Genomic DNA, 25,541 nt, shown 5'->3' on the forward strand with positions numbered 1-25,541 from the left:
AGAAATCTAGGATAAAGATGGAGGGAAGAAGAGGACAAGGAGAAAGAGGGAGATGCCTAGGGTCAGGAACCAGACAGCTACTATCCAGACAGACAGACATAGAGACAGCAGGAAGGTAAGATAATATAAAGCCCCAAGGCAAAATGTAAATAAAGAGAAACAGATTAAAATAAGAGCTAAGAAAAGGTCAAGCATTCATAACTAATATTAAGTCTCTGTGTCATGTTTGGGAGCTGTTTGGTGGCCCCAAAGAAAAATCCTGATCCAATCACCTTTCAGTCTTCAGGGTTAGTGTCTCTGGAACTGTTGGGACAGTTTGTATCCCATGGCATGTTATAAACATAACTTTGGGTGTCTGGAGTCAGGTACTGCAAGCAAAGTGCTGTTCACAAGCCTAGTGATGAAGATATCTTCTTTTTGTCACAAAGACCGAGCCTCTGGGTACCTTTGGCCTGAGCTCCAGGAGGTATGTTTACCTTCTCTTTCCAGATCTTTTCCTATCCATAATTTCTTATGATGAATTGAACCAATTGGACATTACCATACTTGTTTTAGGAGGAAGCAGTGAAAAATCAAAGTCTCCTGAATGTTTTTGATGATCTGTCTCCCTTCTCACTTTTAATTCTTGGATCTTCTGTCTTAGTGCTATAATATAGACCCACAGTTTTGAAGAAAGAGAATTCATGAGTGTTTCTTACTCGATGTGAACATCTCTTCTACAGTCTTAGCTGTGCTTCTTCAAGTGCTACCTGTTTGTAGGCCTAGATTTAGCCATACCTTCTTCAGTTTTAATGTTGTGAACTCCTTGAATCACCATTTCTCTGATCAATTTGAAATATTTATAACAGGCTCTCACTTTTTCATTTGTACTAGCTTTCCGTGATTAGAATCAGTGGTAACTCTGTTTATTTGTTTATTTATCTATTTACTTGATAGTAACTATTCTTTTTTAAAATATTTAATTACTAAAAAAAATACCAATCCAAATTTCCACTCCCTCCCCTCTTCCCTCCGCAGGCCCTTCCAACTCACCCACCTCCAATCCTAAGAAAGGGCAATTCACGCCACCTTGGGGAAAATCCAAGGCTCTCCCTACTACATCTAGATTGAGCAAGGTTTATATCCAAAAAAATAGGATCCCAAGAAGTCAGTACATGCAGGAGAGACAAATCCCAGTGTCACTATCAGTGCCCTGTAGTGATGGGAGCTGCGGGCTGCATTCCCGCCCAGCTCCCAGCCGCCTGGCTAGCTTATGCCCCGAAATAACAGCACACAAATTATATACTTTTAAACACTGTCTGGCCCATTATCTCTAGCCTCTTACTGGGTAACTTTCACATCCTGATTAACCCATTTCTAATAATCTGTGTAGCACCACAAGGTGGTGGCTTACCGGGAAAGATTCAGTATGTCTGACCTGGTGGCTGGCTTCATGGCGACTGTCTCAGAGAGGAGAGGCATGGCATCTGACTAATTTCCCTTCTTCCCAACATTCTGTTCTGTCTACTCCACCTATCTAAATCCTGCCCTATCAAAAAGCCAAGGCAGTTTCCTTATTAACTAATGAGAGTCCTCCATCAGTGCCCCCTCAGTCTGTCCCAACTGTAAACCCCCCTACACAGGGACTTGTTTGTCTCCATGATCATTCACTCCCAGTTCAGTTGGACTTGGTGAGCTGCCATTAGCTCAAGCAAACTGTCTCAATGGGTCTTGATCTCCTTGCTCATATTCTCACTCCTTCCACTACTCAACTGGACCTTGGGAACTCAATTCAGTGCTCTGATGTAGGTCTCTGTCTCTGTTTCCATCTGTTGTTGGATGAAGGTTCTATGGTGATATTTAATATAATCATCAATCTGACTACAGGGTAAGGCCAGTTCAGACACCCTCTCCTCTATTGCTTAGGGTCCTAGCTGGTGTTATCCTTGTGGATTTCTGGGAATTTCACTAGAGCCAAGTTTCTTGATAACCCCATAATGGCTCCCTCAATCAATATATTTTCTTCCTTGCTCTCATATCTGTCCTTTCTCCATCTCAACTACCCCATTCCCTCAAGTTCTCCTCAATCCCTATTTCTTCCTTCCTTTTACCCTCTGACCTCATGCTCCCAAAGTTTTTGTCTGTTTTCAATTTCCAGGTGGGTCTATATATGTTTTCTTTGGGTTCACTTATTACTTAGCTTCTCTAGGATCATGAAGTATAGGCTTGATATCATTTGTTTATGACTAGTATCCACATATGAGTGAGTACATTCCATATTTGTCTTTTTTTTTTGGTCTGGGTTCCCTTACTCAGGATAGTGTTTTCTAATTCCATCCATTTGCATGCAAAATTCAAGATGTCATTGTTTTTTTTACTGCTGAGTTATACTCTAATGAGTAAATGTGCCACACTTTCTTTATCCATTCTTCAGTTTAGGAGCATCTGGGATGTTTCCAGATTCTGGCTATTGCAAATAATGCTGCTATGAACATAGTGGAATAAATGCTTTTGTAGTATTATCGAACATCTTTTTGGTATATTCCCAAGAGTGGTATTGCTGGATGCTGAGATAGATTGATTCCCAGTTTTCTGAAACCACCACACTGATTTCCAAAGTGGTTGCACAAGTTTACATTCCCACCAGCAATGGATGAGTATTCTCCTTGCTTTTATTATATTAAATATGATCCTTGTATCCATGATCTCTCCAAGACATTTATCATGAAGGAATGTTGAATTTGTCAAATGCTTTTTCAACATCTAATAAAATGGTCATTTTTTTCCAGTTTATTTATATGATGGGTTACATTGATAGATTTTCATATGATTAACCATTCCTGCATCTCTGGGATGAAGCCTACTTGATCATGATGGATGATTTTTTTATGTGTTCTTGGATTCAGTTTGCCAGTATTTTATTGAGAATTTTTGCATAGATGTTCATGAGTGAGATTGGTCTGTAATTTTCTTTCTTGGTTGAGTCTTTGTGCAGTTTTGGTATCAGGGTAACTGTAGCATCACAATGGCAATGACCCTTCAGTTTCTTTTATGTGGAACACTTTGAGGAGTATAGGTATTAGCTCATCTTGAAAGTTCTCATAGAATTCTGTATTAAAGCCATCAACTCTGGGCTTTTTTTGGTGGGGGGAGTTTTTTTTGATACAGCTTCTATATCTTCATGGCTTATAGGTCTATTTAAATTGCTCACTTGGTCTTGATTTAATTTTGGTAGATAGTTTCTATCTAAAATATTGTCCATTTCTTTTAGATTTTCTAATTTTGTGGAGTACAGGTTTTTGCTGTAGGACTCAATGATTCTCTGAATTTCCTCAGTGTCCATTGTTATGTCCCCCCTTTCATTTCTGATTTTGTTAATTTGGTTATTCTCTTTTTGCCTTTTGATTAGTTTGGATAGGGGTTTGTCAATCTTGTTGATTTTTTCAAAGATCCAGCTCTTTGTTTTATTGATTTTTTGAATGGTTTCCTGTGTTTCTATTTTGTTGATTTCTGCCCACAATTTGATTCTTTTCTGTCTTCTATTCCTCTTGGGTGACTATTTTTTTCCAGCTTTCTGGCATGCTGTTAGGTTGCTGATGTGAGCTTTCTCCATTTTCTTTATGTGGGCACTTAGTGCTATGAACTTTTCTCTTTGCACTGCTTTCATAGTGTCCTATAGGTTTGGATATGTTGTGTCTTCATTTTCATCGAATTCAAGGAAGGTTTTAATTTCTTCCTTTAATTCTTCCTTGATGCAGGGGTGGTTCAGTAGTTGATTGTTCAGTTTCCATGAGTTTGTAGGCTTTCTGGGAGTAGTATTGTTGTTGACTTCTAACTTTACTCCATGGTGATTTGAAAAGACACTGTGGATTACTTCAGTTTTTTTGTATCTGTGGATGTTTGCTTAGTTACCAAGTATGTGATCAATTTTAGAGAATGTTCTATGAGGTGCTGAGAAGAAAGTATATTCTTTTTTGTTTGGGTGGAATGTTCTATAGATGTCTGTTAAATCCATTTGATTTATTACATCTGTTAGTTCTCTTATTCTTCTGCTAACTTTCTATCTGTTAGACCTATCCATTGTTGAGAGAGGAGTGTTGAAATCTCCTATGTGTGTGGAGTTTGATGTGCAATTTAAGTTTTAGTAATGTTTCTTTTACAAATGTGGGTGCTCTTGTATTAGGGGCATAGATATTCAGGATTGAGACTTTATCTTGATTAATTGTTCCTGTTATGAGTATAAAGTGTCCTTCATCCTTCTCCATCTCTTCTGATTGATTTTAGTTTGAAATCAATTTTGTTAGATATTAGGATAACCACAACTGCTTGTTTCTTAGGTCCATTTGATTGGAAAACCTTTTCCCAACCCTTTACTTTGAGGTAGTTTCTGTCTTTAAGGTTGAGGCAGAAGGTTGGATCCTGTTTTTTATCCATTCTCTTTTTCTGTATCTTTTTATAGGTGAATTGAGTCCATTGATATTAAGTGATATTAATGTCCAGTTGTTTTTAACTCCAGTTATCTTTTGGTAGTAGTGTTCATGTTTTTCCCTTCTTTGGGTTATGTTGGTGGGGGTTATCAGATGTCTGTGTTATTTTAGGTGTAGAAGTGGTGTGGGACCACGGTCTGTGTTTTGTCAATTATATTTTAAATAAATGCTGATTGGCCAGTAGCTAGGCAGGAAGTATAGGTGTGACAACCAGACAGGAAGTAGAGGTGGTTCAATGAGACTAGGAGAATACTGGGAAGAAGATGCAGTCCTGACCCGACCGCAGAAGAAGCAAGATATGGGTCTATTTCTTCAATAGTATCTTTAGTACCCCAGATTCTTTCTTCTATTTCTTGTATTCTGTTGGTTGTACTTATCTCTGTAGTTTCTGTTCATTTATCCAGATTTTCCAATTCAGGGTTTTATTTCTTTTTGACTATGTTTTTTCATTGCTTGAAAATGTCATATATGTGTATAATCTGTTTTGATCAAATTATCCTTCCATGTAATCCCTTCCCTATCCCTTCCCCTCTTTCCCTTTCAACTTTTTGTACATTAAAAAAACCCACAGAGTACACTTTGAGCATTCTTTGTGTTTATAGGTATGGGATTATCTACTGGAGCATGGGTAGTCTCTCAGGAGCCACATCACTGAAGAAAGCTTTCTTTCCTGTAGCAACCATCAGTTGCCTATAGCTCCTCAGCTAGGCGTGGGACTTCATGAGCCTCTTCTCATTCATGCTGGAAATTTGGCTGGCTTCATCTGTTGTAGGCTTTGTGCAGGCAATTGCAATTACTTTGTGTTTATGTGTGCAACAGTCCTGTCATGTCTGACAAATAATTTCACTACCTTTGGCTCTTAAGATCTTTCTGTTCTCTGTTCCATATGATCTTTGAGCCTTTTGGATGAGACTTTGATAAGATGTCCCATTTAGAGTTGAGAACCCCATAGTACTTATTTCCTGTAGGTTCCTGTATTAATAATCTACTAAAATAACCTTCTCTCATTAGGGTTGAAATGTCCATAACCTACAGATAAAGATGTGAGGGGACACTTTTTTAATATAAATTTATTTATTTTAATCTCAACACAGTTGCCCCTCTCTTTTCTCCTCCCAGTCCCTTTTCCCACCCCATTCCCTCTCTTCCCACACCCCTTCCCAATGCACTCCTCCTACATTTATGCTTAGGAAAGGGCAGGAATCCCATGAGTATGAACAAAACAAGCATATCAAGTACCAGTTAGACTGAACACCTCACCATGTATTAAGACTGGACAAGGTGACCCCGTATGGGCAGTAGGGTCCCAAAAGCCAGTAAAAGTGTCAGAGACAGTGTTCCCACTGTTAGGAGTTTGAAAAGACCAAGCTACTTAGTTACACAACTGTAACATATATGTAAAGTGCCTAGGCCAGTTTAATCTAGGCTCGCTGGTTTTTGGTTTACACTCTGTGTGTCCCTATGATCCCAGATTACTTGACTCTGTGAGTTTTCTTGTGGTGTCCTTGACCTCTCTGGTGCCTACAAATCTTTCTGCCCGTATTCTGCTGTATTCCCTGAGCTCTGCCTTGTATTTGGTTGTGAGTCTGCATCTGTTTCCATAAGTTGCTGAGTAAAGCCTTTCTGATGTCAATTGGGTTAGGCACCAATCTGGTTACAGGAGATGGCCATTTCAGGCTACTTATTTGCTTTTGCCAGGAGTCTTAGCTCAGATCATTCTTTCTTCCTTGTAGTTTTCTGGGAGATTCCTTGCACCAGATTTTTACCTGACCCTGTAATGCCACCCTCTTTCCAATAGTCTCTTTCAGTACTCTCCCCCTCTGTTCCCCCCACAACCTGATCACTTATGTTCCCACCCCTACTCTCCCTCAGTCCACTTAAAACATCTCTTTTGCCTTTCCAGGGAGATCCAGGTATCTCCCTTTGAACACTCATTGTTACCTAGTCTCTCTGGGTCTGTGGATTGTAACATAGTTATCCTTTGTTTTAAAGATTCACTCTTTTGCTATTGAGAATTTAGTCTTTATCATAACATCCTAAAAAAATCAATGTTCTGAGATATTTACATCCCATTTTCTTGTATATATGGGCTTTCTGAACAAGGTCCCCTGTTTAGATAAATATAAGACTAAACTGTCTTGGCCTGCCATGGGCATTCTCTTTTGAAGACATGAGTGTTAAGCATAGTTCCCAGCCCCTGGCCTGGGAGTTGCATTTCTCTAGACTCCAAATCCCAGCATGCCAGTTCCTGATCCCTCCCTTGGTGGGGGTCAGAACCACTCCCACAAGGTATTTAAGTGGCCTCTTAGAGGAGAAAGATGTGGTTTTTTGGGTCTGCATGGGCTCCCTGCTGTCCTGTCTCCCTGCCATGCATCATTCTTAATAAAATGATGGGCATTTTGATTTGGTTTGATTTGATTTAATAGGGTTTCTCAATGAAGGTGCAATCCAAAGCAGTTGTGGCCCTTCCATGAGACATGAGAACAATCCTCTACTTGGTACTTCTTGAGGCATACAGGAAGTTAGGCTGACTTGAAGTATTACTGATGGAGATCTGGGTCACTGCTTCCAATCTTACCCTGTCCATACTATGAGTCCTATTAGACACAAATCTCATGGGAAAAGAAAAGTTCATTAAGCTTAAAATATATAATTATAGAGTTGACAATTTTAACTCATCTTACTGTTACTTCCAGACTACCATTGCAAGTCTCGTTACAACATGAAAGAACAAATAAAGGTGTGCCCTTTCACCTGGTCATTATTTCACAGGGATTATGCCCAATACCTAGGAAGTACTGCAAGCTGTTTTCCTGCAGTGCCCTTCCCCATTGCTTCCAAACCCTCCACTGCACTCACTGAGTTCTTTATTGAATACTTATTAATAGTTCATCAAAAGAACAAAGAAATTGGAGTAGTGGTTCAGAAAATAGCATTGTACTCAGCATTGAGAAAAAGGGCAATTTCTGACAGCCTCATTTAGTTGTTCGGGGGAAACACATGGGTAGATGTAAAATGCATCAATACAGTAAAGTAGCACTTTTATGAGATAAATCTGACTATTATCATTGATTGGGAATCACACTGATGAGGTGATGATGTGTTTTCCTTCTTGTTACCACAATGCAGCCTCAGACTATACAGCTGACTCTGAAGAGGACATTGCAGTATTATGAACATCAAGTTATTGGGTGAGTAGAAATGCATTTTGACTATGGAACAAATTCAAAGTGATTTCTCAAGTGCAGCAGTTGAGCTTGTAAGTTAGTGTGCTCTTAAAATCAGCCTTATAGCTTCTAGTTTTTAACATATATCTGGTACTGACTACATGTTGTAGTGATATCCTTTGGTTTATTTGTATTTAATTTTTTTAAATGAAAATGAAATTCTTTCCCCCCAAAACCCCTTCCTATTGTTCTTATTTTCCATTTGCAAGACTGAATCTCATAACTTTCCTTTATTATAATGGAAGGATTGCTGATACCAAATGGGAGACTTTGAATAGGCTTTAGAATCCTTTCATAGAGTTTGGCTGAAAGCACACTTTAATGATAGGTCTTGGTTTGGCCAGGGTCATATGCTGCATGTTTTTCTCTGTTATTTCCTATTTCTTCAAATAGTTTTGATAATTGTGTGTGTCAAGAGTGCCTTACATCAAAAAGTAAGAAATCAAGGCTTCACCAGTACAGGGAAATTTTAATAAGTAATGGTTATATTAAAAACAAAATCAAAGATAGATGTCATGGTTAAGTAATATGATTTCAGTGAAAGTATTTTGTAGACAGGAACTCCAAATAAGCTTTAAGTACATTTTTGATTGACCATAGTAGACAACAGTTTAGCAAATACCCCAAATTAAATTTACTTTTATGAGTAATTTACTTTTTCATGTTAAATAAATTAACATTAGAAGCAATGGATATTGTCACTATACCTTGTTAGTATTTTTTATATAATCTTCAAAATATTATCCTTTTATATTATGGTGATCAGGAATAGATTTTGGGACATTAGGGTATAATGTGATTTAAAAAAAACAGAAGAAAAGAAGAATAGAAAGTGACTTCAATACCTAGCATAATGCCATGATCTTTAATCACTTGATTATTGTGTTGATTGTTTTCTCAGTGGGAATTGCTTTGACACTTTGACACATTAATTTTCAGGAGTGCAGTGCTAGAGAAAACATTTAAGTGTATGAGATGACTTTTAATTTGATGCCATTAAAGATTTAAAATAATTTATCCTAATGTAGCTAAAGACTGTTAAGTTAATCTTTTGTTGTACCTTCTAAAGTAAAGCTTAATCACTTTTATTGAGTTTGTGACCTTCAAAGTATGCTATGTGGATCAACTTGGTTCTTATACTTAAAATAACTTGTTAACTGTGGTAAATGTTGTATATCTATTATTATTATTATTATTATTATTATTACTATATTTTTATTGATAATAGCAATCATCAAACTCAGAGATGTGTTTTTGGAATTATGAATGTTTTGGAATCAACTAATTGTTGAAATTCTCTCATTTGTGAACTGAGCTGTCTCAGGGACAAATTGGGAGTTGGACTCTTGTATTATCATTAAAATAGATAATTAATCTCTTTGTGATAGAACAGTCTTTGGTAATTGGTGGGATAGAGTTCCCTTTTATCTACCTGCCTTAACTATCCTATGTATCTCTGTTGATATTGCCTGGGGTGCTTCTAATTTTTTTGTTGTTAAATGACTATTATTATTATTTAAAAATTTCCACCTCCTCCCCACCTCCCATTTCCCTCCTCCTCCCCCAACTCCCTTCCCTCTCCCTTTCCAGTCCAAAGAGCAGTAAGGGTTCCCTGCCCTGTAGGAAGTCCAAGGTCCTTCCCCCTCCATCCAGGTCTAAGAAGGTGAGCATCCAAACAGGCTAGGCCTCCCCAAAGCCAGTACATGCAGTAGGATCAAAACCCAGTGCCATTGTCCTTGGCTTCTCAGCAGCCCTCATTGTCCACCATGTTCAGGGAGTCTGGTTTTATCCCATGCTTTTTCAGTCCCAGTCCCACTGGCCTTGGTGAGCTCCCATAAGATCAGCCCCACCATCTCTGTGGGTGGGTGCACCCCTCGCGGTCCTGACTTCCTTACTCATGTTCTCCCTCCTTCTGCTCCTCATTTGGACCTTGGGAGCTCAGTCCGGTGCTCCAATGTGGGGATCTGTCTCTATCTCCATCCATCGCCAGATGAAGCTTCTATGGTGATATATATGCAAGATATTCATCAGTATGGCTATAGGATTGGACCATTTCAGGCTCCCTCTCCTCTGCTGCCCAAGAAACTAGCTGGGGTCATCTCCCTGGACACCTGGGAACCCCTCTAGAGTCAGTCTCTTGACAACCCTAAAATGGCTCCCTTAATTAAGATATATACTTCCCTGCTCCCATATCCACCCTTCCTTTATCCCAACCATCCCATTCCCCCGAGCTCTCCCCATCCTCCCTTTCACACTTTTCTCTCACCATCTCCCCCTAGCCCCATCCCACCCACCCTCAAGTTCCCAATTTTTGCCCAGCAAACTTGTCTACTTCCAATATCCAGGAGGATAACTATATGTTTTTCTTTGGGTTCAACTTCTTACTTAGCTTCTCTAGGATCATGAATTATAGGCTCAATGCTAGAAACCAATTATAAGTGAGTACATCCCATGTTCATCTTTTTGGGTCTGGGTTACCTCACTCAGGATAGTGTTTTCTATTTCCATCCATTTGCATGCAAAATTCAAGATGTCATTGTTTTTTAACGCTGAGTAGTACTCATATATATATATATATATATATATATATATATATATATATACACATATATATGTGTGTGTGTGTGTATATATATATATATATATATATATATTTCATACTTTCTTCATCCATCCTTCAATTGCAGGGCCTCTAGGTTGTTTCCAGGTTCTGGCTTTTACAAATAATGTTGCTATGAACATAGTTGAACAAATGCTTTTGTAATATGATAGGGCATCTCTTGGGTATATTCACAAGAGTGGTATTGCTGGGTCCTGGGGTAGGTTGATCCCGAATTTCTTGAGAAACCATCACACTGCTTCCAAAGTGGTTGCACAAGTTTGCATTCCCACCAACAATGGATAAGTGTTCCCCTTACTCCACATCCTCTCCAGCATAGATTATCATTGATGTTTTTAATTTTAGCTATTCTGACAGGTGTAAGATGGTATCTCAGAGTTGTTTTGATTAGCACTTCCCTGATAGCTAAGGAGGTTGAACATGACCTTAAGTGTCTTTTGGCCATTTGAACTTCTTCTGTTGAGAATTCTCTGTTCAGTTCAGTGTCCCATTTTTAATTGGGTTAATTGGAGTTTTAATGTCTAGTTTCTTGAATTCTTTATATATTTTAGAGATCAGACCTTTGTCTGTTGTGGGGTGGTGAAGATACTCTCCCAGTCAGTAAGTTGCTTTTTTGTCTTAGTGACATTGTCCTTTGCTTTACAGAAGCTTCTCAGTTTCAGGAGTTCCCATTTATTCAATGTTGCCCTTAATGTCTATGTTGCTGGGGTTATACATAGGAAACGGTCTCCTGTGCCATATGTTGTAGAGTACTTCCCACTTTCTCCTCTATCAGGTTCAGTGTGTTCAGATTAATATTGAGGACTTTAATCCATTTGGACTTGAGTTTTGTGCACGGTGATAGATATGGATCTATTTTTATTCTTCTAGAGGTTGACAACCAGTTATGCCAGCACAGTTTGTTGAAGATGCTTTCTTTCTTCCATTGTATACTTTTAGCTCTTTAATCGAAAATCAGGTGTTCATAGGGTTGTGGGTTAATATCCGGGTCTTCTATTCAATTTGATTGTTCAACTTCTCTGTTACACAAAGCTAATATACATTGTGGTTCTCACAATCAATTTCATTTTTCTATGAGCATCTATCTTTGTATTTGAAATAAAATATTTAATTCATTTTTAGAGAATTTCACATATGTACATAAGGTATTTTGATCATATTCATCTCTCCACTATTTCCTCTCATTCCTTCAGATCTACCTCCACTTCTTCCCAACTTCCTGTCCTTCATTGTAATTTACTGATTTTAATTTGTGCAGCCTATTTGCTCATGGGCATAGGGTCATTCACTGGGGCCTGGTCAACCTACTAGTGTAATTGATACCTTTAAAATAACTGACCATATTCAGAAGCCATCAGCTATCAATAACTCCTCTGCTAGGAGTAGGGGCTTTTGATCTCCCTCACCATCCATGCTGAAATGTTATGATCCCATCCTTCCAAACCTCTGGTTCTTACTATTTTTCTTCCCCCTCTTCTGAAATAATTCTTTATGTCTTTGGGTGGAGGTGATATAGATGCCCCATTTGTGGCTGGGTATTCAAATGACAATTATTCTGTGTATTTTGACCAGTTGTGAGTTTCCATTCAACAAAGAAACTACTCTAATATGGTTTGGAAGTTTCGCTATTCTTTGGGTGTACAAATGCAATCTTAAAGGTCAGTTTGATACTTGCTCCATTTAACAAATTAATACTAGTAGATTGAAGTCTGGGGTCTGTGATTTCCCAAACTCTGAGGTCCTAGCCTGATGTATAGTACCAGCCATGCTTTTCCTCTCAAGGAGCATGCTTTAAATCCAAGAATAGAGCAGTTGGTTATCCTATAACATTCATGCCACTACTGCACATATGGACACATCTTGCTATACTGATTGTCACTGTAGCCCACAGGGTTCATAAATAGGTAAATCACAGAGTTCACAACTGGGTAAAACTCATAATGGATTTTCCTCCCAGCAGACTGCATGGCAACTTCTGGTACTTTAAAAGCCAACCAGAAGATAGAAAGCTTCCTGGTCAGTACAAACCTGATTTTACCATGCCTAATGAACAATGTATATGGTGTATTCAGCAATAGTGGGTTACTAGGTAACAATGGGAATTACCTGTATTCTTTAAGTGATATCCAGAACACCTCTTACATAAACCTTATAGTTTATGTAAAAGCATTGGATTTTTATCAGGAAGAGCAATGTCTCCTACATAGAGCAATTTTAGATAATTTTTATATGAAAATATACATATTTTAAAATCTTATAAAATAGTAGTTTTCCATGTTGTTTTCAGATATCCTTAGGTAGTTATACCTTCCCCAACTCCCACTTCTGCCCCAATTTCTTTACTCACCTAAACCTTCATTAACAGTTCATATCATTGTTTTAATCTTACTCCATCCCCAGGCTATTAGAAATCTTACAAACTAGTAGATGTGCATTTATTTGGCTTTTTCAGCATCCCCAAATATTTCTCTCCCTACTCTGTTCTCCACACACTTAAAGCTCTCTCCCCATTATTTTCCTTTTCTTCTTCATATCATATGAATTTTACTACTGCCCCAAGAACTTTCTAATTAATAGTTGACTGCAGATCTAGTCCTGTACTGTTAATGTAAAGGGAATAGTGAGTTATACATATCAGAATTATGTTTAAAGAATAAGTTATTTTAAAAGTGGTTATCCTAAAAGCATAGACTGTATGTACTTGGTGTAGATATGAGTGCATTTGCAAAAGCTTTTAACATCCCTTTATATGCTAATTTTATTTTCTTCTCAGTTATAGGGATGCAGAAAAGAATTTCCACAATATCTCTAATAGATGCTCCCATGCAGACCATTTCAACAAAGAGGAACTTGAAGATGTCTCAGGAATTCTCCAGTGTACTGCTAATGTACTCGGTATATGAATTATACATTTATATAATTGACAGACTATAAATGGAAGGGGAAGCAAAGTTATTAGTGTTTCATTTTCATTTAGAGAATGTGGTAATTGGAGACCAAGAACTTGTATTTAAGTATTTAGTTTTACACCCATGAAGATATTTGAATGGTAATTACAAACATGTCACTTACTTATAAATTCAAAAATATTATATCAAATTTTTACATTTTGGGGAAATGTTTTTAAATATTTCTACTATGTTGGTATTAGATTGACATAATCCATATTTCTCTGCATCTTACCTTCACCTGAATTTTAAGATCTTTCCTTCTTCTCAAGCTTATATTTTCTTATTTCTGCTATTCCCTTGTTACACCAAATCAGTGAAGCATGTCATCTAAAGGGTGCTGTATTTGGGCTTAAGCCTAGGGACTGTGCACCTTGAAGATACAAGTATTCACCTTCAGGATTTTGGATATTCACAACATGGGTAAATGTACTGTTTTACAAGGAAATAGGAATTCTATTCTATGATTAAGCTGGCACCTAGAAATCTACAAAAGTATGGGTATACAAGAGCACTCTATAACTGATGTCACAGTAGCAATGTGTTTAACCCTAATTTCTTACAGAAGTTATTTAATTTTATCTTCTAATTCTATTTTGCTTACTGTTTTTGAAGTGAATTTATTTCAGTTCTTTTTGGGATCCTAATTTTTTTTATGTCTCAGAAAAAAAGATGGTACATTAGAAGGCCAGTAATGCCTTCACTATGTGTTGATTCCATCACTTTTTACACTGAAGACTTCAAAATAGTTGCTTACCAAATTCTGGTTCTTGACCTTCTAGGAATAGGAAAAATATTGCACATGACATTTTTTTTCTCATTAGTAATCACTTGTGTCTACTTTCTATCACACGGTTTGCAAAGTAGCAATACTGACTACACTATGCTTCTTGGTTTCTGTTCACCTCATGTTGGGCCCTGTGACAGCACAGCAGAGTCACCTCAAGAGGCCCTTATTTAAGAGAAGATAGGTGTGAATTGTGCCTTCCTTACTTGTGTTCTTGAGTGTTAAATTACTGAATTATTTGATCATCATGTCTGTTGCATGCTGATACAGCCTAATTTTAGTTGTCTGAAAAAGATCTACTCTTTAAAACAATGGTATGCAAAGCCAACTTTTAGTTTGCATTAATGGTAAAAATATATGGGTAGTCCTATAATGGAGGACATTTTTGGTGTTTGTTGGAAAATTAACTTATTGGTTTAATGGTGTAGTGAAATGTTTATCATAAGGGCCTGTACTGTGTGTTGTTTTAAACATGTCACTTGTTACTATAGCTTTGATTTAGCTAGTGCTCTATGGTGGTAGTCAGAATGAGTGCAGAGAATTAAGGGTTAGAGATGACAAGCTGTGTTGTCCTCTTTGTTATAAGGAGTTACATATCAGTATAGTTAGGACATTTTAATCTTTTAATCAGTTTTGATGCTATTAAAGGATGTGTTGGTATTTCAATTGCAAAAATATAATTGTGATAGGATCTGAGAAATGCTTTCTGAAAGGACGTTCACAGTGGGTCAAGAAATAGATAAATATTAGTGTTGTACATCAATTCATTTGCTGATGACTTATAGGAATATAAAGTTTACTACTTCAGTAAGTATCAATTATTGGCTAAATAGCATACAAAACAGCTTCAGACTGTCCTTATTAATAATCTTCTCTCACAATAATTAGGAAGTGCAGGATAGGATCACCAACATTTTTTTTTGGTTTTTTCGAGACAGGGTTTCCCTGTAGTTTCTAGAGCCTGTCCTGGAACTAGCTCTTGTAGACCAGGCTGGCCTCGAACTCAGAGATCTGCCTGCCTCTGCCTCCCAAGTGCTGGGATTAAAGGCGTTTTGTGTTTTGTGCATGGTGATAGATATGGATCTACTTTCATTCTTCTACAGGTTGACATCCAGTTATGCCAACACCATTTGTTGAAGATGCCCTCTTTCTTCCATTGTGCACTTTTGGCTCCATTATCAAAAATCAGGTGTTCATAGATTTGTGGGTTAAGATCCGGGTCTTCTATTCAGTTCCATTGGTCAACTTCTCTGTTTTTATGCCAATACCAAGCTGTTTTCAATACTGTAGCTCTGTAATAGAGTTTAAAGTCAGGGATGGTAATGACTCCAGAAGTTCTTTTATTGTATAAGATTGTTTTGGCTATCCTGGGTTTTTTATTTTTCCATATAAAGTTGATTATTGTCTTCTCAAGATCTGTGAAGAATTTTGTTGGGACTTTGATGGGGATGGCATTGAATCTATAGATTGCTTTTGGTAGAATTGCCAGTTTTACTATGTTTATCCTCCCAATCCACAAGCAAGGGAGATCCTTCCATTTTCTGGCATCCTCTTCAATTTCTTTCTTCAAAGACTTAAAATTCTTGTCAAATTAATCCTTCACTTCCTTGGTTAGAGTTACCCCAAGATATCTTATGCTATTTGTGGCTATTGTGAAAGGTGATACTTCTCTGATTTCCCTCTCTGCTTCCCTATCCTTTGTGTATAGGAGGGCGACTGATTTTTTTGGAGTTGATCTTGTATCCTGCCACGTTACTGAAGGAGTTTATCAGCTGTAAGAGTTCTTTGGTGGAGTTTTTGGGGTCGCTTATGTACACTATCATATCATCTGCAAATAACGAAAGTTTAGCTTCTTCCTTTCCAATTCCAATTCCCTTGATCCCCTTATGTTGTCTTATTGCTATTGCTGGGACTTTAAGCACTATATTGAAGAGATATGGAGAGAGTGGACAGCCTTGTCGTGTTCCTGAATTTAGTGGGATGGCCTTGAGTTTAGTTTGATGTTAGCTGTTGGCTTGCTGTAAATAGCCTTTATTACATTTAGGAATGACCCTTGTATCCCTATTCTCTCCAAGACCTTTATCATAATGGGGTGTTGAATTTTGTCAAATGCTTTTTCAGCATCTAATGAGATGATCATATGTTTTTTTTCCTTCATTTTATTTATGTGATGGATTACATTGATAGATTTTCGTATGTTGAACCAGCCCTGAATCTCTGGGATGAAGCCTACTTGATCATAATGGATAATGTTTCTAATGTGTTCTTGAATTCGGTTTGCCAGTATTTTATTGAGAATTTTTGTGTCGATATTCATGAGTGAGATTGCCACATAATTCTCTTTCTTGATTGGGTTTTGTGTGGTTTAGGTATCAGGGTAAGTGTAGCTTCATAAAAGGAATTTGGCAATGACTGTTATGCTTCTATATTATGAAATACATTAAGGAGTATAGGTATTAGGTCTTCTTGGAAGTTCTGGTAGAATTCTGCATTGAAACCATCTGGTCCTGGGCTCTTTTTGGTAGGGAGGTTTTTGATCACAGTTTCTAATTCTTCCCGACTAACAGGACTATTTAGAATGTTCACCTGGTCCTGGTTTATCTTTGGTATATGGTACTTATCTAAAAAAGTGTCCATTTCTTTTATATTTTCCAATCTTGTGGCATACAGGCTTTTGTAGTAAGATCTAATGATTCTCTGAATTTCCTCTGTGTCTGTGGTTATGTCCCCCTTTTCATTTCTAATCTTATTAATTTGTTATCTCTCTGCCGTTTGATTAGTTTGGCTAGGGGTTTCTCAATCTTGTTGATTTTCTCCAAGAACCAGCTCTTTGCTTTATTGATTCTTTGGATTGTTTTCTGTGTTTCTATTTTGTTGATTTCTGCCCTCAGTTTGATTATTTCCAGTCTTCTACTCCTTCTAGGTGAGTCTGCTTCTTTCTTTTCTAGAGCTTTCAGGTGTGCTGTTAAGTCTCCAATGTGAGCTTCCTCCACTTTTTTAAGTGGGCACTTAGTGCTATGAACTTTCCTCTTAGCACTGCTTTCATAGTGTCCCATAGGTTTCATAGTATGTTGTGTCTTTATTTTCATCAAATTCAAGAAATTCTTTAATTTCTTTCTTTATTTCTTCCTTGACCCAGGTGTGGTTCAGTAGTTGACTGCTCAGTTTCCAAGAGTTTGTAGGCTTTTGGGGGGTAGTATTGTTTTTGAATTCTAATTTTAATCCATGGTGATCTGACAGGACACAGGTTGTTACTAATATGTTTTGCTTTGTTACCGAGTATATGGTCAATTTTCAAAAAGGTTCCATGGGCCTCAGAGAAGAAGGTATATTCTTTCCTATTTGGGTGGAATATTCTATAGATGTCTGTGAAGTCCATTTGCTTCATTACCTCCATTAAGCCTCTTAGTTTTCTGTTAGGTTTCTGTCTGATTGACCTGTTCATTGGTGAGAGAGGAGTGTTGAAGTCTCCCACTATCAGTGTGTGTCGTTTGATTGCTGCCTTGTGTTCTAGTAATGTTTCTTTTACATAAGTGGGTGCTTTTTTGTTAGGGGCATAGATATTCAGGATTGAGACTTCATTCTGATGGATTTTTCCTGTAATGAGTATAAAGTGTCCCTTTCCATCTCTTCTGATTGATTTTAGTTTGAAGTCAACTTTGTTAGAAATTAGTATGGCCACATCGGCTTGTTTCTTAGGTCCATTTGCTTGATAAACCTTTTCCCAACCCTTTACTCTGAGTAGATGTCTGTCTTTGTGGTTGAGGTGTGTTTCTTGTAAACAGCAGAACGTTGGATCCCGTTTTCGTATCCAATCTCTTAGCCTGTGCCTTTTTATATGTGAATTGAGTCCATTGATATTAAGTGATATTAATGACCCTCCGGTTGTCATTTTTATTTGGTAGTAGAGATTGTGTGTTTCCTTTCTTTGCGATGTGCTGGTGAAGGGTCACTATATATCTGAGTTATACTGGGCAATGAGGGACTCCTTTGTTTGTGATTTTCCCTCTATAACTTTCTGCAAGGCTGGATTTGTGGCTATGTATTGTTTAAATTTGTTTTTATCCTGGAATATTTTGTTTTCTCCATTTATTGTGAACGAAAGCTTGGCTGGGTATAGTAATCTGGGCTTGCATCCATGGTCTCTTAGTTTCTGCAAAACATCTATCCAGGACCTTCTGGTTTTCATGGTTTCCATAGAGAAGTCAGGTGTTAGTCTGATAGGTTTACCTCTTTAAGTTACTTGACCTTTTTCCTCTGCAGCTCTTAATATTCTTTCTTTATTCTGTATGTTTTGTGTTTTGATTATAATATGGCGAAGAGATTTTTTTTTTTTTTGATCCAGTCTATTTGGTGTTCTGTAAGCTTCTTGAACCTTATTAGGAATATCTTTCTTTAGGTTTGGGAAGTTTTCTTCTATAATTTTATTAAATATATTTTCTGGACCATTGAGCTGTAATTCTTCTCCTTCTTCTATGCCTATTATTCTTAGGTTTGGTCTTTTTATTGTGTCCCAGATTTCTTGAATGTTTTGTGATGAGAATGGTTGGATTTGCTGTTTTCTTTGATCAGTGCATTTATTTTCTCTATGGTATCTTCATAATCTGAGATTCTTTCTTCTATCTCTTGTATTCTGTTGGTTATGCTTGTTTCTGTAGTCTCTGTTCGTTTACATAGATTTTCCATATCCAGCTGGCCCTCGGTTTGTGTTTTCTTCCTTGCCTCCATTTCAGTTTTCAAGTCTTGCACTGTTTCCATTATCTGTTTGATTGTTTTTTCTTGTTTTCCTAGGATATCATTTATGGATTTACTCAATTCTTCAAACTTTTTGTTATTCTTCTCATCCATTTCTTTAAGTTTTTCATCTCCTGTTTAAGGGACTCTATTACTTTGATAAAGTCAATTTTTTTTCTACTTCTTCTTGGTTAGTGTGTTCAAGTCCTCCTGTTGTAAGTTTGCTGGGTTCTGGTGCTTTCATGTTGTTTTTCAAATTGTTGGAGGAATTCTTGCATTGGCGCCTGCCCATTTCTTCCTCTGAATAATCCCCTATGGGTCTTCTTTTAGGAGTTCAATTCTCCTTGCTGGCCAGGCAGCTCACAGGTAAAAGGCCTACCATGCTGCAGGCAGGTTATTGACATAGAGGGCCTCCCACCCGCCTGAGTGTACTCAATTCCAGGTCCTAGCGCCCAAACAGGCTGAGCTGTGGGATTTTGTGGCCCCAAAGACAGGAAGATGAAGCGGGGGGTGGGGGGGTGGGGGGTGGGGGGGAGGTTCTGGGTGCAAGCTGGGAAGGGACAGGAAGAGAGAGGCAGTATCCAGGGAGAATAACCCCTGCAGGAAGACCAGGAAGTGTGTGTGGGGGTGTTGGCGAATATCCATGGTCCCTCTCCAGGCGGCTGCAGTGGTTCAGGCACTCACTCACCCCAATGAATGGTGGATCTTCTGGTAGACAGTCAGGTCTCCTTACTGGCCAAGCAGCTCAAAGGGCCTACCTTGCTGCAGGCAGGCTATTGAGACAGAGGACCTCCCACCTGCCTGGGTGCACTCAATTCCCGGTCCTTGCACCCAAACCGGCTGAGCTGTGGGATTTTGTGGCCCCGAAGACGGGAGGATGAAGCCAGGGTTTGTCAATCTTGTTGATTTTCTTCAAGAACCAGCTTTTTGTTTCAGTGATTCTTTGGATTGTTTTCTGTGTTTCCATTTTGTTGATTTCTGCCCTCAGTTTGATTATTTCTAGTCTTCTACTCCTCCTAGGTGAATAAATCTGCTTCTTTTTTTTTTCAAGCGCTTTCAGGTGTGCTGCTAAGTCTCCAATGAGTGCTTTCTCTGTTTTCTTTAAGTGGGCACTTAGTGCTATGAACTTTCCTCTTAGCACTGCCTTCATTGTGTCCCATAGGTTTGAGTATGTTGTGTCTTTGTTTTCATTAAATTCAAGAAAGACTTTAATTTCTTTCTTTATTTCTTCCTTGACCCAGGTGTGGTTCAGTAGTTGACTGTTCAGTTTCCATGAGTTTGTAGGCTTTCTGGGAGTAGCATTGTTGTTAAATTCTAATTTTAATCCATGGTGATCTGATAGGACACAGGTGGTTACTAATATGTTTTTGTAACTGTGGAAGTTTGCTTTGTTACGGAGTATGTGGTCAATTTTCGAAAAGGTTCCATGAGCCGCAGAGAAGGTATATTCTTTTTTATTTGGGTGGAATTGTTATTGGGTTTTTAAAAAATGCACAAGGCTATATTTCTTTTTTCTCAAAAGGAATATTTTTATTAATTCTGGGGCAAATTGACACATGTAAAGAATGTATCTTGATCACATCCGCCCTCAACTTCCCCTTCCCATTCCTCCCAGGCATCACCAACACATTTTCCTCCCCACTTCATGTCCTTTTTTTTCTTAATTGTAATCCATTGAGTCCATAAAGTACTGACTCTTGGACTTTTGAATGATATTATTGGTTTGATCTTGTCTAGGTAAACATAGCTTAAGCGGCTTCATAACTGAAACTACCGTTTCATGTATGGATGACGGCATTTCATAGTACTCTCCATCTCTGAGCTTTGCATTTACTCTGTGTCTTTTCTGTGATGTTTCTCCAGCCTTAGGTAGGAGTGTTTAATATAGATATCCCACTTGATTACTCTGCTCATTTATGAGTGCTGGAATTAACTGCTGACCACTTCAGAGTTAAGCTCTTTGGCCAAGGTTGAGGCAACATTAATTTATGTGTTTAAATGTGAATATGTAGAAGTCAGTTTAACAACATCTATCAAGGTAAGAGTAGTATGTTCTTTTCTATGCACTATGACTTCCTGAGATATAGACATTTTCCCAGGTTTACAATATCAGTTATGAATTCCTTCCTGTGTAGAATGTCACAAATTCAATTAAAAAACTATTAGCATTACAGCATCCATAAGCACATCTTGGTGACAGAGTTCAACATCAGGTAGTACTGTTCTTGTCTAACAGCCTGTATAGACTCTTCCAGTACTATGAAAGCAAGCATCTGGAATAAAGTTTTCAGTTTTATTCCAGTTTGATTTTGATTTTTCTATGTCTTATCATCACACACACACACACACACACACACACACACACACACACACACACACAAACACACACACATATAGTCAGCATTAGGATATTGCTATATAATTATAGTGGGCAATCAAGAGCAGTAAGAATATACTGTATTGTTTTAGATGTCTCTTGGATCCCTTTTCAATAACTACTGGTGAAGTAGTCCATGTCTGGCCCTAAGGATTTCATTTAATATCCCTTGTCTTTTGGGGAATTATTGTACACACAGACAGTTTACTTGTGTTCAAACTCTCCAGTTTTTTTTAAATTTGTATATTTTAATTACCTTAGAAGGTATTGTGTTTCTATAATGATTTTTATAATTCTTAGTTTTAGTTAAAACATTCCTATCCCCTTTTTCATCTGGCATTCACCCCCATCCCTACTTATACCTTTAACTTTCCTCCTACTTTTAAATCAGAAATGTTGTATTGCACCAAAAAGGCAATATTTCTGAATCCATTCAATTATTTAAATGGAAACCTTACTTGCAACAGAGATCTTGAGCTTTGGTTTGAAATGAATTGAAGAGAACTCAAATTTTGACCTTCTATATATATATTTTCCTAAATAATTTTGAGTAATGTGTATTAGGCCTGTGAAGGAATGACATCAACATATCACTGCCTCCAATGTAAATTAAATGCTTTCATTAATAAGTGTTCTTAGGGGAATATATTCATGAATTTAATTAAATAAAAATGTGCAGAATGGAAACATGTGGTAGTTTTTCTCCCCTCTTAGATGTTCCTTGTATTTTGGGAGATTCACATTCTGAATCTTGTCATATTTATGTTGATAAGCCTTCACATTTGTCCCTGTATTACTGGAAAAGCATGACAGTCATGTTTCCTTTCTAAACCTTTATCTTTGTCTTTCTGCATGTATATTTTCTTATTATCAGTTTATGTTGTACATCACTTCTCTAGGTGGAAGTTAGCTGACCTCTTACATTTCTCTATTCTTATAACTATCTGTTGTCCTTTCTCCTAAAGTTTTCAGTAAGTAGGCCTTTACTTTCTTTTTCACTTTAAATTTTAAATAAACTTTAATTTTTCATACAGGTTTATATTTGTAGAAATATGATAACTATAGAAAAAGTTTTCACACATCCCACATCCATATTGCCATTTCTGGGCAGATTTCATAAATGGTATTTGGATTCCAAATAGTGAACCAGTACTGGGTGTTATATTACTAAAGTAGCTCCATGCCTTATTTGGAGCTTTAGATTTCTCTCTATTTCTGTGATAAAGTAACATGAACAAGTCAACTTATAGAAAAAAGAACTTATTTGGTTTATGATTCCAGAGGGAAATGAGTCTATCACCATCACCACAAGAAACTATGAGAGCAAGTAGGTATGATGACTGCAGCAACAAGCTCAGAGTTAACATCTTAAACACAAACAGGAAACATATAGAATGAACTGGGATGGGTGTGAGACTCTGGACCCTTAAAGTCTGTCCCTCAGAGACATACTTCCTCCACCAAGACCACACCTGAGTTTCCTAAATGACTACCAACAGCTGGAAATCAAGTATTCAAATGCCTTGGCCTATAAGGCCCATTTTTATTTAAACCTTCATATTCTTATTGCTTTAATATCAGTTTTTATTTTCCTAGACTTTTTGTTACTTCAAGATTATCCTTATACCATCATGATTTTATATCTAGTTGTTATACATTCCTAGAGTTTCTCCTTAGACTTGCCTTATGAGGATGTGGGGTTTCAGAGAACACTGTTCAGCTCTTACAGTTTTAGACTGCCCTCTGCCTCTCTTCTCCTTCTCTCTTTGCCATCTAGCACTATAAGTTGCTTCAGACTTAAATTTTCTGTCCTGGCTTATCATCATCGATTTCTCAAAAAAACCTTTGTTCTTTCTGTTGGCAAATGCCATTAGAAACTAACATTTTGTTGTTGTAGTAGCATGTTAAATTTTGTAATATAAAATATTTTATGTATTTTATATTGTTCAAAGTGCTATTTAAAAAATGATGTCTCCAATTCTAATATTTCAAGGATCATTATAAACTCTAACCTTTTACTTGTCTATATCATCTTATTCCAACTGTGAGAAGCCTGGCTCCCTCAATTATTCAATTTCAGAATATACATATAATTTATTAAAATTGCTAAACAAAACTACGATAGGAAACAATTTAATCAACTAGAACACAACACTGATAAACAGTTTTAGAGAATAGAGTTAAATATTAAACTTTTCAGATTACATCAATTTCCAAAGTTATTGTGTGATCACCTTTAGTGAGACTTTCATACATTAAAATACTTTAAGATTCTCCTATGATGATTTGTATTACCTCCAAGGATGATTTGACTCCATGTGTGTATTTGTGTGTGTAATCTAGTTTAAAATTTATATACTTCAATACTTATTCTTTGTGTTAACTTCAATGTATACTGATAATATACTATTTATATTAACTTATGGAATACTTTTAATGTTCTGAAAAAGGAAAACCTGTTTCACTTATCCAACTCTATTTCCCTCCCTGTTTATTGCTATATAGTATTCCCCCATTGTAAACTGCCTTGAAAATGGAATGGCACAAACTTTTTGCTTGCTTTCTCTACTTGTGTATGATCATATCTTATTATACCCACATCCAATACTATTTTATTAATGCATGACCAATATTTTTCTATCAGAGAACACATTGGTTGACTATATTTTGGACAGATATTAATGACTCTGCTATAAGCAATTCACTTGCAAGTTTTTATATAGACTATTTTCAAGCCAGTTAGATAAATACCCAGTGGAATGACTGGAGTTACTGGACTGTGTGTAACATAGAAGAAACTCTGGAAGTGAGTAACAAAATGATGATGCCATTTGCCTTCTTACAACAATATGTAATCTTGTTGCTCTTCATATTCTTACTTGTATCTCAGTCAAAGGCTGAAGAGTGGTGTCTTCTATAGTCCCTAGAGATTTTTACTTTTTGTGTTATTTTAAGCTTAGCTATTCTCATGTTTGTGACTTTTCCCTTAAATGATTTGTAAATAAAAACAACTTCTGCTATATCTTTATAATTTCAACAAATACAAAATATAATTAATTTTTTTGCTGTTTTGTAATTCTGAGTGCCTTTCTAAGACATTATGACTTTGTTTAGAAATTGCTTAAAACATGCGTTAGTTATAGAAGGGTTGCCCATGGCACTAATCCATGAAAACCTCTGTTTTATTTTGTAAAAGAAATGAAAGGTTTTTAGGAATTTGAGCATAATTTTGAAGTAATATCACAAAAATGACTCTGTTGTTCGTGTTGAAAATATAAGATTCTTGCAGTCAGTCTCTGTGGCTATCAATTCATCTGTCTATCATCTATCTATCTATCTATCATCTATCTATCTATCTATCTATCTATCTATCTATCTATCATCTATCTATCTATCATCATCATCATCTATCATCATTATCTATCTATCTATCTATCTATCTATCTATCATCTATCTATCATCTATCTATCTATCTATCTATCATCATCATCATCATCTATCATCATTATCTATCTATCTATCTATCTATCTATCTATCTATCTATCTATCTATCTATCATCTATCTATCTATCATCTATCTATCTATCTATCTATCTATCTATCTATCTATCTATCTAATCTATCCTCATCATCGTCTTCAGCATCATCTATACTGAGTATAGATGAGCCAAGCTCTATTAAAATGTGCAAGATTAAATTCATGAAAAAATTTACAGACTTCTTCCATCCTGTTTGCTTTCCTACCATATTACCAGTGGTTACTACATAAAAAGTTCCTAATATGGAAAAAATTAAAATCAAGCATTTATCTCTGATATTGAACAAAATAAATGATAGGTCAGGCTTCTTATGTGGAGTCATATCTTTAGCGTGGTGGAAGCAGAATGTCTGCTTTACATTAGTTGTTTTTTCTGCATCACTGTAATGCTAATGCTTGGGAAAATGAGAGGTGAAGGGTTGATTTTCACTCCCAGTTTCAGAGGGTTATAGGCGTCATGTCAGGAAGACAGAGTGCAACTCTGTAGTTCATGTACTAGGGCTTTGTAAAGGCTGGTCACATTATGCTGGAGGCACAGAATATGACCAGAAGCAATGCCTGGGCCGATCTAACCATCAAAAGGTTAGTCCCATTGAGGTTGTGAGAAAAACTTGCTGCCTCCTCACTGACTTGAACTTCTATTATGAAGATTTTGGCTTTTCTCTTTCTGATTTAGAAGGAAGTTTATGTTTTTCTAACTATATAAAGACATGATATTGGTTTATAGTTACATCACCTGTCAAACACATAATTTTTTTTTTATTTTTTGCCATTCTATCTAAAAAATTGTAGCCACACCATAATACACTTTCAAAGTACTCTTTTTTATTATTTTTTAAAAA

At 36.9% G+C, this 25,541-nt stretch overlaps 1 protein-coding gene across 1 annotated transcript in view; it reads left to right on the forward strand.

Annotated features, from left to right (window-relative positions):
• Gucy1a2 (guanylate cyclase 1 soluble subunit alpha 2) overlaps positions 1 to 25,541 on the forward strand; it is a 346,389-nt gene that overhangs the window by 43,888 nt on the left and 276,960 nt on the right. The window contains exons 2-3 of the mRNA XM_038323659.1: positions 7,596 to 7,657; positions 13,087 to 13,208. Coding sequence (XP_038179587.1) covers positions 7,596 to 7,657; positions 13,087 to 13,208 — 184 coding nt within the window. The remainder of the gene's footprint in view (positions 1 to 7,595; positions 7,658 to 13,086; positions 13,209 to 25,541) is intronic.

The sequence above is a fragment of the Arvicola amphibius genome, chromosome 3, assembly GCF_903992535.2.
Source record: "Arvicola amphibius chromosome 3, mArvAmp1.2, whole genome shotgun sequence".
NCBI lineage: Eukaryota > Metazoa > Chordata > Mammalia > Rodentia > Cricetidae > Arvicola > Arvicola amphibius.